The following is a 14,056-nucleotide window of genomic DNA, read 5'->3' on the forward strand; positions in this document are numbered from 1 at the left end:
TGAGAGCCCAATAAGTGAGGCCAATTAGTCCCTTTCAGTCAGCTGCACTCAGTGTCTGAACCACACACGTTTGCATTGACAAGGGGCCTCTGATAGCCCTCTCTGCTGCTTAGGCAGTCCTGTCTCTGGGCAAGCAGGGCCAAGGTGTCATATTCCTATTATATCCCCTTAATGTTTGGCAAGTTAAGTACCCAGAAGGCATTGGAAAAAATACTTTTTCATTAGGGCACAGCTGAGTGGCACCCCCATGTCCGCCTTTCCTCCGGTTCACTTCTGATCCCTGAAAGCCTGGCCCAAAGACCTTTCGTCCAGGAAGCTGGCCTGGCCTGGCTTCTCAAGCAAATCCTACTGGCCCTCCAGGCTCTTCTTCACCAAGGGATGGCAGAGCCGCCAGACAGAACCCTGGATAACCTTGAATAACCAGGGAGTTGTTCATTAGGGATGTTCTCCCTTGCAGCATGTTTATTTGGAAAAGAACAGAAGCCAACAAAATGACGACCTTTTGCTCAACAGCATAAAGTTGGAAAATAAAATTGAATTTGAGTATCTAATGGGGTTAGGAGCAGAATGAGATAGTCATGGGGAGAGAGCATCCCCTCATTGTGGAAAGGACAGAGCCATGTGTGAATGGAAATTCCACATAATAATCTGCACAAGATGACTTGATACCCCAGCTGCGCTTCTCTGGGCAGGTGAAAAGTGGTAGTGCCCTCAACATGGGCACAGCCTGTCAGGGTCTCTCTCAAACACACATGTGTACACATGCACACGTGCCCTCACATGCACAAATACCTGCCTCTTCTCAATAACTGTGCATTGGTTGTTTAACCAAAAAATGACTCTCCATGGCTTGTAGGACATATACATACACACATAGGAATGTGTTCTCCTAATCCTACTACACAGACCTCACAAATATATACAGCACCCACCCTCAAATATATAACACCCAGGCGCCTTCCTCACAAAAGCATGTAAACCCCAGGCGCATGCCCCACATAAGGCTGTCCCAGACACAAGCACACGCTGTTCCACCCTTTGTACATTTATCAGAGATGAGCCCACATGCATCAGAAAGCTCACTGACAAGCTTCCCAACACACAGTGCACCAGGCACACTCAGCATTCATTTGGTCCTCCTAGCAAGCTTCCCAGTGTGCCCGAGCTCACCCCGGAGCTCAGCCCCTGCACCCCGTTAAGGGCACTGATGTTTGTAGGGGTTTCTGACTTACCTGGACCACAACCACTTGGATGGAAACATGGTCTGGGAGTCGGATTGGTGCCCGGAAATACTGGGACAGAGCAACTAGCAGATGCAAGATGGCTACCAGGCTCTTGGCATGGACAGCTGAAATAAAAGATGATTTATAAATCAGAGAATCTTCTTTCAGGTTCTAGGCAGATATAAACAGATACTCAAAACAAAGCAGTGCCACACAGGCTAATGCAGTCTGTGTCCTGGTCTTGTGAGGCCGTTCATGGCCATCAAACCTCATCTTCAGCTACATGCAGAATTAAATGCTTGTACACAAAATGGAAAAGAAATCTGGGTTCAGTGACCCCTCACCCAGCATCCTGATTCACTTTGATCCACAATCAATGCCCCTTTCATCCAACCCCTAAGGGTCAGGGGACACCCTTAGTCATTGTAGGCCTCACCCTGGGTCCCCTCGGTTCTCAGCCAGATCCCGTGGATTCACTTCTTAGATGGTGTTACTCCTGGATTGCAGTGCGGTGCTTCTCCACTCTGACTGGGATCCTGACAACAGCTGGAACCTGAGTGCTGATCAGCGCGGCGCCACCGCCACCTTCTTCACTCTCTGCCGATGACCGTAAGCATGTCTGCTGTTTCCCCCTCCCTTCCCATCTGATGGGGAACTCTATGGGTTATCACCCCTTCTCTTGTTCCAAGGCTCTACACAAAGCAGGCCCTCAATCAGAGAACATGGAGTCAGGACACCGGGTGCCTTCCTTCATCCAGGGCTTTAAGACCCCCAGAGGAAGGCATGGGAGACACCCCAGGATTTTGTTGCTCTCTTGAGTGCCATGCATACTGAGTGCAGGCAGTGCCCTTTGGGTCATAGCTGGGAGGGGATGTTCATGCCCCAGCTGCCTTCTATAGCTGAGCTGTGTGCTGGATGGTAAGCCGTGTATGCCAGAAAAGGCTGGGAAACTACTGAGTTGTAGCTTTCTGAGACGAGAGGACAAAAGGTGTGATGTAACGGGCACACAGGGTCAGGCCAACTGGAGCCTGCGTTCTGACCTGACAAACTACCATTCTCTTACTGAGCTCACGGCCTTGGGTAACCATTCAAGGCCCCTGAGGCTCAGCCTGCTCAACCTCGCACATGAGGACAACAATGCCTGTGAAGAAATGCAGGTGGTAAGAACTTCCAGACATAACATAGGCAAAGCTCCTAGCACATAGCAATGCCTAGGAATGGTGGGGTTTTGTGTGTGTGTGTGTGTGTAATAAAGTTTTATTAAAGTATAAAGGAGATAGAGAAAGCTTCTGACATAGACATCAGAAGGGGGCAGAAAGACTACCTGCCTGCTAGTCTTTAGCTGGATGTTACATAGTTACTAAGTAAAAAGTAAAAGTAAAAAGTCACTCAGTCGTGTCCGACTCTTTGCGACCCCGTGGACTGTAGCCTACCAGGCTTCTCCATCCATGGGATTCTCCAGGCAAGGATACTGGAGTGGGTTGCCATTCCCTTCTCCAGGGATATGTTTTTATTATCACTTATGAGAAAGTGCCTGGCATCCAGGCAACTAAACCATGTCAACTTTCTCCCCTTTCTTTCATGAAAGGAGAAAGTCTCCAGATACTTTAACTGCCTTCACAGGGAAAGTAAGTCCTGCCAGCCTTATGGGTCTAATTACAGGGGCATTTAAGGAAGGAAAAAGAAATGTCTATTTTGTGTAGTTAGTGAGTGTGACCTGGGCCCATTATTAGGGTGTCATTCTGTCTGCCCTGGGATCAATAAATCTGCTCCAACAGAAGCTTTGGGAAATCACCAAGAAAATGAAATGATTCAGACCATTCTTGGGAACTCATTAGAGTTTTCTGTTATCACTGATGCTTCAAAGAAGGTTTTCCACTGACTCTGATGAACAGCAACTCAATACCACCACCAAACAGCAGATGAACTGTTCTTAACTCATGGCCTTCCAGAAGGAGTTTTCAGCTTGGGGCCTTTGGCTTTGTCAACTAAGAATCCCCCAACATTTATAGCCTTAAAAAAGGCACCTGGGGGCTTCCCTCGTGGTCCAGTGGTAAAGAATTCATCTGCCAATGCAGTGACACGGGTTCAATCCCTGATCGGGGAACAAAGATCCCATGTGCTATGAGGCAGCTGAGCCCATGCAGCAACTAGAGAGTCCGAGTACCACAAGTAAGACCCAGTGTGACCCACTCACCCTTTCAAAAAAGGGCCCCTTGCATGGGACTGACCCACTGACATGATGGACAAGGCAAAATCTGGGTTTGTTCTTCCAGTCAGAACTGACCACGTCAGTCCTGTCACTGAGGCTTGTAAGGACATTTGCTACCACTCCCTTTTCTCATAATGCTGGAAAAGCTGTGGTCAGAAATCTTGTTCTCACACTCTGGTGATGCTGTATGCTGCCTTGACTGTCTTGGTAAGCAAAGCAGAGCTGTGCTGCAGGCACCATACAGATGTCAGACTCTTCCAATGAGTGCTCTGTCTTTCTGGGTATACTTTCAAGAGAGAAAATTACATAGTTTCTCTCTTTTTCTCTCTCTCTCACATCACATACATGCTATGTAAAAAGGATGTTAAATAGTAAATGCTGGAGAGGGCACGGAGAAAGGGAATCCTTCTATCCTGTTGGTGGAAATGTAAACTGGTGTAGCTACCATGGAAAACAGTGCAGAAGTTCCTCAAAAAATAAGAGTTAGCATATGAACCAGCAATCCCGTTCCTGGGCATATATCTGGACAAAATCATAATTCAAAAAGATACCTGCACCCTTATGTTCATAGCAACACTATTTACAATAGCCAAGACATGGAAACAACCTAAATGTCCATTGAAAGATGAATAGATAAAGAAGATGTGGTGTAATCAACAGAGGTATGGATAAAGAAGATGTGGTAATATATAAATGGAATATTACTCAGCCATTAAAAAGAATGAAACAATGCCATTTGCAACAACATGGACAGACCTAGAGAGTATCATACTGAGTGAAGTAAGTCAGGGAAGGAGAAATATCATATGACGTCCTTTAAATGTGGAATCTAAAAAGAAATGATACAAATAAACTTACAAAACAGAATGAGACTCACAGACTTAGAAAATGAACTTATGGTTGCCAGAGGGAAGGGACAGTTAGGAAGTCTGGGAAGGTCATGGACACACTGCTATATTCAAAATGGACAACCAACAAGTACCTGTCATACAGAACTTGGAACTCGACTCAGTGTTATGTGCCAGGCTGCATATGAGGAGGTCTGGGGGAGAATGGATACATGTCTATGTGTTGCTGAGTCCCTTCGCTGTTCACCCAATACTAAACATTGTTAATCGTCTATACCCCAATACAAAATTAAGTTTAAAGTTTGGGGGAAAAAAGATATGGCATATTTACAGAATAGAATACTACTCAGCCATTAAACGGAGAAGGTGACGGCACCCCACTCCAGTACTCTTGCCTGGAAAATCCCATGGATGGAGGAGCCTGGTGGGCTGCCATCTATGGGGTCACACAGAGTCGGACATGACTGAAGCGACTTAGCAGCAGCAGCAGCCATTAAAAAGAATGAAATAATGCCATTTGGATGGACCTAGCGATGATCATACTAAGGGAAGTAAGCCTGGCAGAGAAAGACAAAATATCACATGGTATCACTTCTAGGTGGAATTTAAAATATGACACAAACGAACTTATCTACAAAACAGATTCGCAGACACAGAGAACAGACGTATGGCTGCCAAGGAGGAGAGTGGGTGAGGAGGGGATGGGCTGGGAGGTTAGGGTCAGCAGATGCATGGTGTTACACACAGAGTGGATAAACAAGGCCTTACGGCACAGCACAGGTAACTATATTCAGTATGCTGTGATAAAACATAATGGGTAATTATCATTAATATATTATCATTTTAAAAAATCTGGGAAACGCACACCCAAATGTAAGACGATGGTTCAGACAAGCAGTCTAACTTCAATTTTTTTTAAAAAAGTAAGCAGAGAAATCCTTTGTTCCAAAAGCCAGCAGGCAAAACTGATGAAAAGGAGTACAACTGCTCTGGCCCCTTTATCCTAACTACAGAGCTGCTTCTCTTCTCCTCAGTGATGCCTGAGATTTTCCTTGCAAATCCCAAGGTTGGGACAAACGATTTAATAGTCACTGCTTTAATAAATTATAGGACATCCACAAGATGAGATAGTTTGCATGCATTGAAAATCATTGACAAAGTAGATAGATGTAAATATTAAGAATATTAAAGAGAACTAGAAATAAGGTAAATATATACATTTATGGATTTATGCCTATAAATACACATATATTTGTACACACATACATACATGTATATAAATACACACACATACACATATGTGCACAAATACACACATACACACATGTACTTGTTGCCAAGCCTTGGAAAGTGAAAAAAAAACAAAATGCTATAGCTGAAAGATTCTTTTTTACTGCTTCAAATGTTTCTTTAGAATAAAGACATGTTATCATTTCAATTAAGAAAGCTTCTGACAACCTCTGTGTATCTGGGCACTGTCATCCCTTTATCTCTCAGCACATCTCCGGGTGTCTTCTCCCTGATGCCGGGCAGAATGCAGGGCCACTGTGCGCCTGTGCTCAAGTCAGGGTGGAAACGTGCAGAACGACAGCAGGGCTGAGAAGCCAGGCCTCCACTGTATAAACTGGGCCCTGCAGACCCCACGAAGGTCGCTCCAGGGCTGGGAAACTGTTTCAAGGGTGCTGCTGAGTGAGAAATAGTTCTCCAAACATGAATTGTGGTGGAAACAGAAATTGGTGCAATTTGGGAGGAGGCAGTTTGGCAGTATGTGTTAGGACCTTAAAATGTACATATCCTTTGGCTCTAAACTAACATTGCTGAGGTTTTATTCCTAAGAAGTAATTATGTCTATGAGCAGACAGAACTCCTCAGGCTGTACTGATATTAGTGAGAAAATGGAAAAAAAATCTTAAAATCTGTCATAAGTAAATTATGATATACCTAATCTATATCATATTAGATTTTAAAAAGTGACATAAAGAAGGATAATGATCTGTAAAGATAAACACTTTCTAAACATATATACAGGTTTATCTCATCTTCATAAAAATATATTTTATATGCAAAGTATATGCACACATTTTATTCATTTATTGACGTATTTAGTTCTTACAAACACATACACACACCACCCCCAAAGAACATCACAAGGCTGACAGTGCTTGTATCTGATGGACAGCTCTTGGGGGCAGTACGTGTGGGCTCAGTGCACAGGCTCTGCAGCCAGACTCTCCGGGTCTCATTCCTGGCTCCACCACTCACCCACGTGTGACCTTGAACAATGACACTCCTTTAGCAAATAGTATTGTTCTTAGTATTGCCAATCATTTTTCCACGCTTTAGGGATACAACAGTAAAGGGACAAAAATCCTTGCCCTTGGGAAGCTTACATTTATTGTTTCTTAACCTCTCTATGCCTTAACTTTCCCATCTGTTAAATGGGGACAGTAGAATCTTTACCTCAGATGGTTGAATAACGATTGCAAGGCTCAAAATATGTAAAGTGTTTAGATAAGTACAAGGCATACAGCATGATAAATATGTTAAATATGTTAGATGTTATTTAAGCGTCTTTTAACTGTATTTTCTAAATTTTCAATAATAAAAATTATTACTGTGAATAAAAAAAAAAGAAAAGGAAGAATCCCCTAAAACCGTGGATCAAGGACCTCGGAAACTCAGTGCTGTCCCTGCCATCTTGATCCTGAGTGGAAAGATGACACGATGTCCTCAGAAAGAGCCAGGGGAGATAACCAAGAGAGGAGGGGTTAGAGCCTGCCCTGCGAGTCATGCCCGCCACGTTCCTTATCACAGAAACCACTGCAGCCTGAAGCCCCAGGGCATCACAGAGAGCTGGTCCCTGAGATAATTATTCCCTCTGACCTAGTAATTCCTCTCAGTTCTGGAAAGCTATCTGATGAGAATAATTCAAGAAAAGCAAAGAGTCACAACCTAACATTTAACTCGGCACTATCTGATATTAGCAATAAGCTGGAAAACATTCTAAAAAAGATCAATGTCAACATAGGGTTTAAGTTAACTACGGGACACCTAGCCCAGGAAACAGAGCAGCTATCAAAAATTATAACTACAAAAACCACATGCGAATATAGAAGATACGTATGATGTAATATTAAGAGAGGATAACAAAATGAGTTTGTACGTGCCTTCATCAAGTAAAAATATGAAAAACTATGCATTGATGTGGATAGTAATGACAAAAAAATGAAAACAGCTAGATGAGAGTGGTAATAGATGTGATTATTTTACTTGTAGACATTTCCCTATAAGAAATGAAAGTGAATGCAAACCCAAAACAAATCATTCAAAGCCATTGAAGACAAGGGTTCTGATGTGGTTTTAAAAAATTCCAATCTTAAACCAGGCAAAATGGTTTGGGGATGGGGAAGATGAAATGAGGAATGTTTCAGATCAAGGAAATGTCTTCCAGAAAGGGTTCTAGAAAGGTGGGAATATTGTGCCCTATTTAAATGAGGCCAGTGTATGGATGACAAGAAGAGAGGCTGAGACAGCATCAAATACATTTGCGGACAGAGAGGTAGGTGGGGGGCTGGCCAGATGTTAAGGGTTGATTTGCTCACGTCAGCCTCAAATTCATCCTGGAGAAGGAAATGAAAACCCACTGGAGTCTTAGCCTCCAGTCCCCCTGAATGTGACCTTATTTGTAAAATCAATGCAGATGTGATTAGTTAAGATGAGGTCATGCTGGAGTAGGGGGAGTCCCTAATCCAACATGACAAGTGTCCTTATCAAAAGAGAAAATTTGGACACAGAGATATGCATAGAAGGAAGATGATGTGAAGAAATATAGCAATAAATCAGCCCTCTGTGAGCTCAGGAGAGAGGCCTGTAACAGATCCTCCCCTTGCAGCTCTCAGAAAGAACCAAGATACCCATCCCTTGGTCTCAGACTTGTGGCCTCCAAAACTGGGAGCAAATAAATTTCTGTTGCCTAAAAACAAATGAAAAAAAACAATTCCATCTTTCCTATTTTCCGAGTTGGATTCCATGATACACGAAAAGGAGTTTTGAAACAAGGTCCTACTACAGTAGCTCAGGGAATTATAGTCAATATCCTGTGATAAATCATAGTGAAAAATAATTTTTAGAAGAATGTGTGTGTATATATATATATGTATAACTGAATCACTTTGCTGTACAGCAGAGATTAACACAACACTGTAAACCAATTATGTTTCAATAAAAAAAAAAGAGAGCTCCAGAGGGTTTCCCCAATATTTCATTCCTTCCCTGGTGGCTCAGACAGTAAAGAAATTGCCTGCAATGCAGGAGACCTGGGTTCAATCCCTGGGTTGAGAAGATCTCCTAGAGAAGGGAATGGCAACTCCCTCTTGTATTCTGGCCTGGAGAATTCCATGGACAGAGAAGCCTGGTGGGCTACAGTCCATGGGGTTGCAAGAGTCGGAGAAGACTGAGCAACTAACAAATCAACTATACTTCAATTAAAAAAAAAAAAAAAGGTAAAAGGTGTTTTGTTTTGGAGAGGTATATAGAGATGGTCCATATTCAAAGGACTAGGAAATAGGATCAAATAAAACTGACCAGAGGTCAGCATCGGAGGACTTTAATGCTTATTAATATTATGGATTTCCAGAATGCAGATACATTACCCAATTACCCAAACCAGTGATCAGCTCCCTTTCCCTCCCCCGCTGAACATGATTAGCATTCCTGGGGCCTGGGGCAGCCTCTGGGGCTCACAGCAACGGCCTGCCCCCTCCCACCGTCAGGTGTCTGCTCTGCTCGGCACAGGATGCCTTGTTCCTCGTGCTGTGTGCTGCTGCAGGCGGCTTATCACGCCTGCAAGCAAAAGTGCAATTATGCTGAAGGAGGCATCCTTGGCATCTTTTTCCAATGAAGGATATTAAGAACCTGCTGAAGAGATCGCTAGTGGCAGCTATTATGTCTCTGACTTGGAGAGGTCAGAGACCTTACTTTCTCAGGTCTAAAAGGTGGTTTTTTGGGGTGGGGTGAGGTTGGAGAAGGCACCCCACTCCAGTACTCTTGCCTGGAAAATCCCATGGGCGGAGGAGCCTGGTAGGCTGCAGTCCATGGGGTTGCTCGGAGTCAGACACGACTGAGCGACTTCACTTTTCACTTTCATGGAGTGAGAAGGAAATGGCAGAAGAATTTCCGTCTTGGAGAAGGAAATGGCAACCCACTCCAGTGTTCTTGCCTGGAGAATCCCAGGGACGGGGGAGCCTGGTGGGCTGCCGTCTCTGGGGTTGCACAGAGTCGGACACGACTGAAGTGACTTAGCAGCTTAGCAGAGGTGGGGAGGAGACGTCCATTTTAAGTAGTATACATCAGGACTTCCCTGGTTGTCCAGCGATTAAGAATCAGGCTGCAATGCAAGGGACGTGGGTTTCATCGTTGGTCTGGGAGGATTCCACATACTGTGGAGCAACTAAGTCCGTGTACCACGACTACTAAGGCTGCACTCTAGAGCCCACGCACCAGAACTACCGAAGCGTGGTGCCTAGAGCCTGTGCTCTGCAACAAGAGAAGCCACCGCAGTGAAAAGCCCACACAGCGCATGTAGAGACAGCTCACGTGCAGCAACAAAGGCCCAGTGCAGCCAAAAAAAAAAAATGTTTTAAGTTGTCTACATCAGATACAATAGATACAATACTCAATCTCTTAACACTTACAAGGCAAAACCTACAATCTAACTCATTTTATTCATCTAAATGCATATTTTTATTCTATCACAAAGAACAAAACAATGTTGGGCTCCCGATAGGAAAACGTGTTGTTGCTACTGGATTCGCTCAAATCTATTGATCTCATGTTGACTGATATGGACTCAATTAGGTCCATATTAGACAGCCAGGCCCTTGAGGCAGCAAGAGAATGAACCATTTATACTCTCTGAGATCCATGAGCTACACTTGCATGAAAACCTGAATTTTAAAATCCTATTCCAGTACCTGTGCTCTCAACCATATCTTTGCTCCCTCTGGACAGTAAGGGGGTGAGAGGAAGAGGTTGGGCATTGGAATAGAGCCAAGTCCCTGCTCCCCGCTTCTCAGCTGCTCAAACTAGGGATCTCCACTTTCCAGAGCTTTGACAAGCTGGAGACAGTTTTCTCAAAAGGTTGTGCTGGGACTCAGATGTAGCTCAATGAGCAGGAGTTTCCTTCCCAACAATCTACATGAGGTTTCTACAGAATGTCTTTTACAGAAAAAGCACACTAGATTTAGACATTTTGTGGTCTTCCTCAGATTCCTTTGGATGAGGGTGATGAGCTTGCATTCTCAGGAAAGGCAGATCTCGCTCAGAGATGTATGGGTTTGCACCCACCCAGCTTATGATGCAACCTCCTGGGGAAACCCCACAGGTGTCCTGTACCAATCCCATTTCCCTTCACAAAACTCACTGTCTACGTTCCACTTGATGCTCCGAGGAGGAAGTTTCAGGGTTTCATTGATCTTCTCCAGGACAGTCTGCAGCTTTTGCTTCTGGGCAATCTCTGACTGGGTGACCTCAGCGACGTTCAGCTTCTCACTCTCGAGTTTCTCTGGGGCGACAAGGGAAAGACAACAGCTATTACTTTTGCTACACACCACCCTAAGCCATGCACTCACACCTTCACTCATTCACTCACTCACCAAATACATACTGGCACCTAGTAAGAGGGTTGCTGCTGTCCCTTCCTCAGCTGATGGTGGCATTGTGCTGCTGGTATGTATTGTGAAGACCTAGGGATTGTGTCTTGAAACCCCAAAATGATAAGGCCTTAGGACCATGAGTGAGTGAGTGAAAGTCACTCAGTCATGTCTGACTCTTGTAACCCCATGGACTATATACATATACAGTCCATGGAATTCTCCAGGCCAGAATACTGGAGTGGGTAGCCTTTCCCTTCTCCAGAGAATCCAGGACCATAGGTGGGCATTTAACCCAGTTTATCATATTTGAGCTATTTCCCCTCATATCTGGGGTTTACCCTCTTTTTTCATGTCTGCCTTCTTCTCCAAGGACATTCCTGTGCCCCGACTGGAAAGCCTTCCGTGCTTCCCCTGGGCAGTGGTCAAGTCCTAATTCAAGGTGTTCCGAATACTCTCGTAGTGCAGTACAGTATGAATCATATTTATGTCTCAATCACCTTCTTTCCTTTTAAACCCTCTTGGAAGATAACTAATTTGATGTGTCCTATTTAATCAACTCTAACGCACACATCCTTTCACATTTTAACATCCCTGAAATCAGGCTGTCTTAAAACTGATGGGACCCTACAACTGCTGACAGCCAGATGGAAGCTGTAAGAGTTACCACTGCGTCTATGTGGATGAACTTGGTCATAACTCTTCACAGTGTGGTCACGTCCATGTCTCAGTAAGCCTACAAGATGCTGTACAGCAGAAATTAACAAAACATTGTAAATCAACTATACTTCAGTAAATTTAAAGAAAGCCTACATGAGCAATTTCAAAAAGTAGAACATAAAAATTCCAAGTCATAAGAAAGCATCAGGTAATAGTTTAATTGAAGGTTTTTTTTTTCTCTTTGAGTGGTACTTATCCTGGTATCTTTTAAAATCAATGGTTCAGGTATGCAATGACATAACCCCTTAATACTTAAAGGCAAAAAAAAAGTCTATTTTATTGATGTAAATTTATATTTCTATCTTAAGGAACAATTTTGGATTCCTTTCACACGCTAGTAAAGTAATGCTCGAAATTCCCCAAGCCAGGCTTCAGCAATACGTGAACCGTGAACTTCCAGATGTTCAAGCCGGTTTTAGAAAAGGCAGAGGAACCAGGGATCAAATTGCCAACATCTGCTGGATCATCAAAAAAGCAAGAGAGTTCCAGAAAAACATCTATTTCTGCTTTACTGACTATGCCAAAGCCTTTGACTGTGTGGATCACAATAAACTGTGGAAAATTCTGAAAGAGTTAGGAATACCAGACCACCTGACTTGCCTCTTGAGAAACCTATATGCAGGTCAGGAAGCAACAGTTAGAACTGAACATGGAACAACAGACTGGTTCCAAATAGGAAAAGGAGTATGTCAAGGCTGTATATTGTCACCCTGCTTATTTAGCTTATATGCAGAGTACATAATGAGAAACGCTGGGCTGGAAGAAACACAAGCTGGAATCAAGACTGCTGGGAGAAATATCAATAACCTCAGATATGCAGATGACACCACCCTTATGGCAGAAAGTGAAGAGGAACTAAAAAGCCTCTTGATGAAAGTGAAAGAGGAGAGTGAAAAAGTTGGCTTAAAGCCCAACATTCAGAAAATGAAGATCACGGCATCTGGTCCCATCACTTCATGGGAAATAGATGGGGAAACAGTAGAAACAGTGTCAGACTTTATTTTTGGGGCTCCAAAATCACTGCAGAGGGTGACTGCAGCCATGAAATTAAAAGACGCTTCCTCCTTGGAAGGAAAGTTATGTCCAACCTAGATAGCATATTGAAAAGCAGAGACATTACTTTGCCAACAAAGGTCCGTCTAGTCAAGGCTATGGTTTTTCCAGTGGTCATGTATGGATGTGAGAGTTGGACTGTGAAGAAAGCTGAGCACCGAAGAATTGATGCTTTTGAACTGTGGTGTTGGAGAAGACTCTTGAGAGTCCCTTGGACTGCAAGGAGATCCAACCAGTCTATTCTGAAGGAGATCAGCCCTGGGATTTCTTTGGAAGGAATGATGCTAAAGCTGAAACTCCAGTACTTTGGCCACCTCATGTGAAGAGTTGACTCATTGGAAAAGACTGATGCTGGGAGGGATTGGGGGCAAGAGGAGAAGGGGACGACAGAGGATGAGATGGCTGGATGGCATCACCGACTCGATGGACGTGAGTCTGAGTGAACTCCGGGAGTTGGTGATGCACAGGGAGGCCTGGTGTGATGCGATTCTTGGGGTTGCAAAGAGTCGGACACGACTGAGCGACTGAACTGAACTGAATAGGAAATAATGTTGTCTGCTATTCAGTTCAGTTCAGTTCAGTTGCTCAGTCGTGTCCGACTCTTTGCAACCCCATGAATGCAGCACGCCAGCCTCCCTGTCCATCACCAACTACCGGAGGTCACTCAGACTCATGTTCATCGAGTCGGTGATGCCATCCAGCCATCTCATCCTCTGTCGTCCCCTTCTCCTCCTGCCCCCAATCCCTCCCAGCATCAGAGTCTTTTCCAGTGAGTCAACTCTTCACATGAGGCGGCCAAAGTACTGGATTTTCAGCTTTAGCATCATTCCTTCCAAAGAAATCCCAGGGCTGATCTCCTTCAGAATGGACTGGTTGGATCTCCTTGCAGTCCAAGGGACTCTCAAGAGTCTTCTCCAACACCACAGTTCAAAAGCATCAATTCTTTGGTGCTCAGCTCTCTTCACAGTCCAACTCTCACATCCATACATGACCACAGGAAAAATCATAGCCTTGACTAGACGGACCTTTGTTGGCAAAGTAATGTCTCTGCTTTTCAATATGCTATCTAGGTTGCTCTTGGATTCACCTAATCCATTCTCCACAACTCACTGGAGGACTGACAGGACTTTCTGAAGCATGTTTAAAATGTCTTTTCTCCTCATTTTGAGGAGAAACTAATGAAAGTTCACCATCCATCAATGGTCCCCATATAGCTTATATTATCTTACTTCTCAGTAGTTGTAGCTTATCCAAGTCAAATGCCTCTTGAGTAATTCTTTGAAGACAAAATTGCCTAGTAGAAAATAGGTTATGGAAAAGCCTGAATGAATTTTTATCGTTCCCCTGTAG

At 44.0% G+C, this 14,056-nt stretch overlaps 1 protein-coding gene across 2 annotated transcripts in view; it reads right to left on the reverse strand.

Moving 5' to 3' along the window:
- PARVA (parvin alpha) overlaps positions 1–14,056 on the reverse strand; it is a 179,092-nt gene that overhangs the window by 35,832 nt on the left and 129,204 nt on the right. For both annotated transcript variants that reach the window (XM_024975536.2, NM_001099144.1), the window contains 2 exon segments: positions 10,705–10,845; positions 1,233–1,348 (listed from right to left, as the gene is read on the reverse strand). In XM_024975536.2, coding sequence (XP_024831304.1) covers positions 1,233–1,348; positions 10,705–10,845 — 257 coding nt within the window.

Source organism: Bos taurus, chromosome 15 (assembly GCF_002263795.3).
Source record: "Bos taurus isolate L1 Dominette 01449 registration number 42190680 breed Hereford chromosome 15, ARS-UCD2.0, whole genome shotgun sequence".
In the NCBI taxonomy this organism is placed as follows: domain Eukaryota; kingdom Metazoa; phylum Chordata; class Mammalia; order Artiodactyla; family Bovidae; genus Bos; species Bos taurus.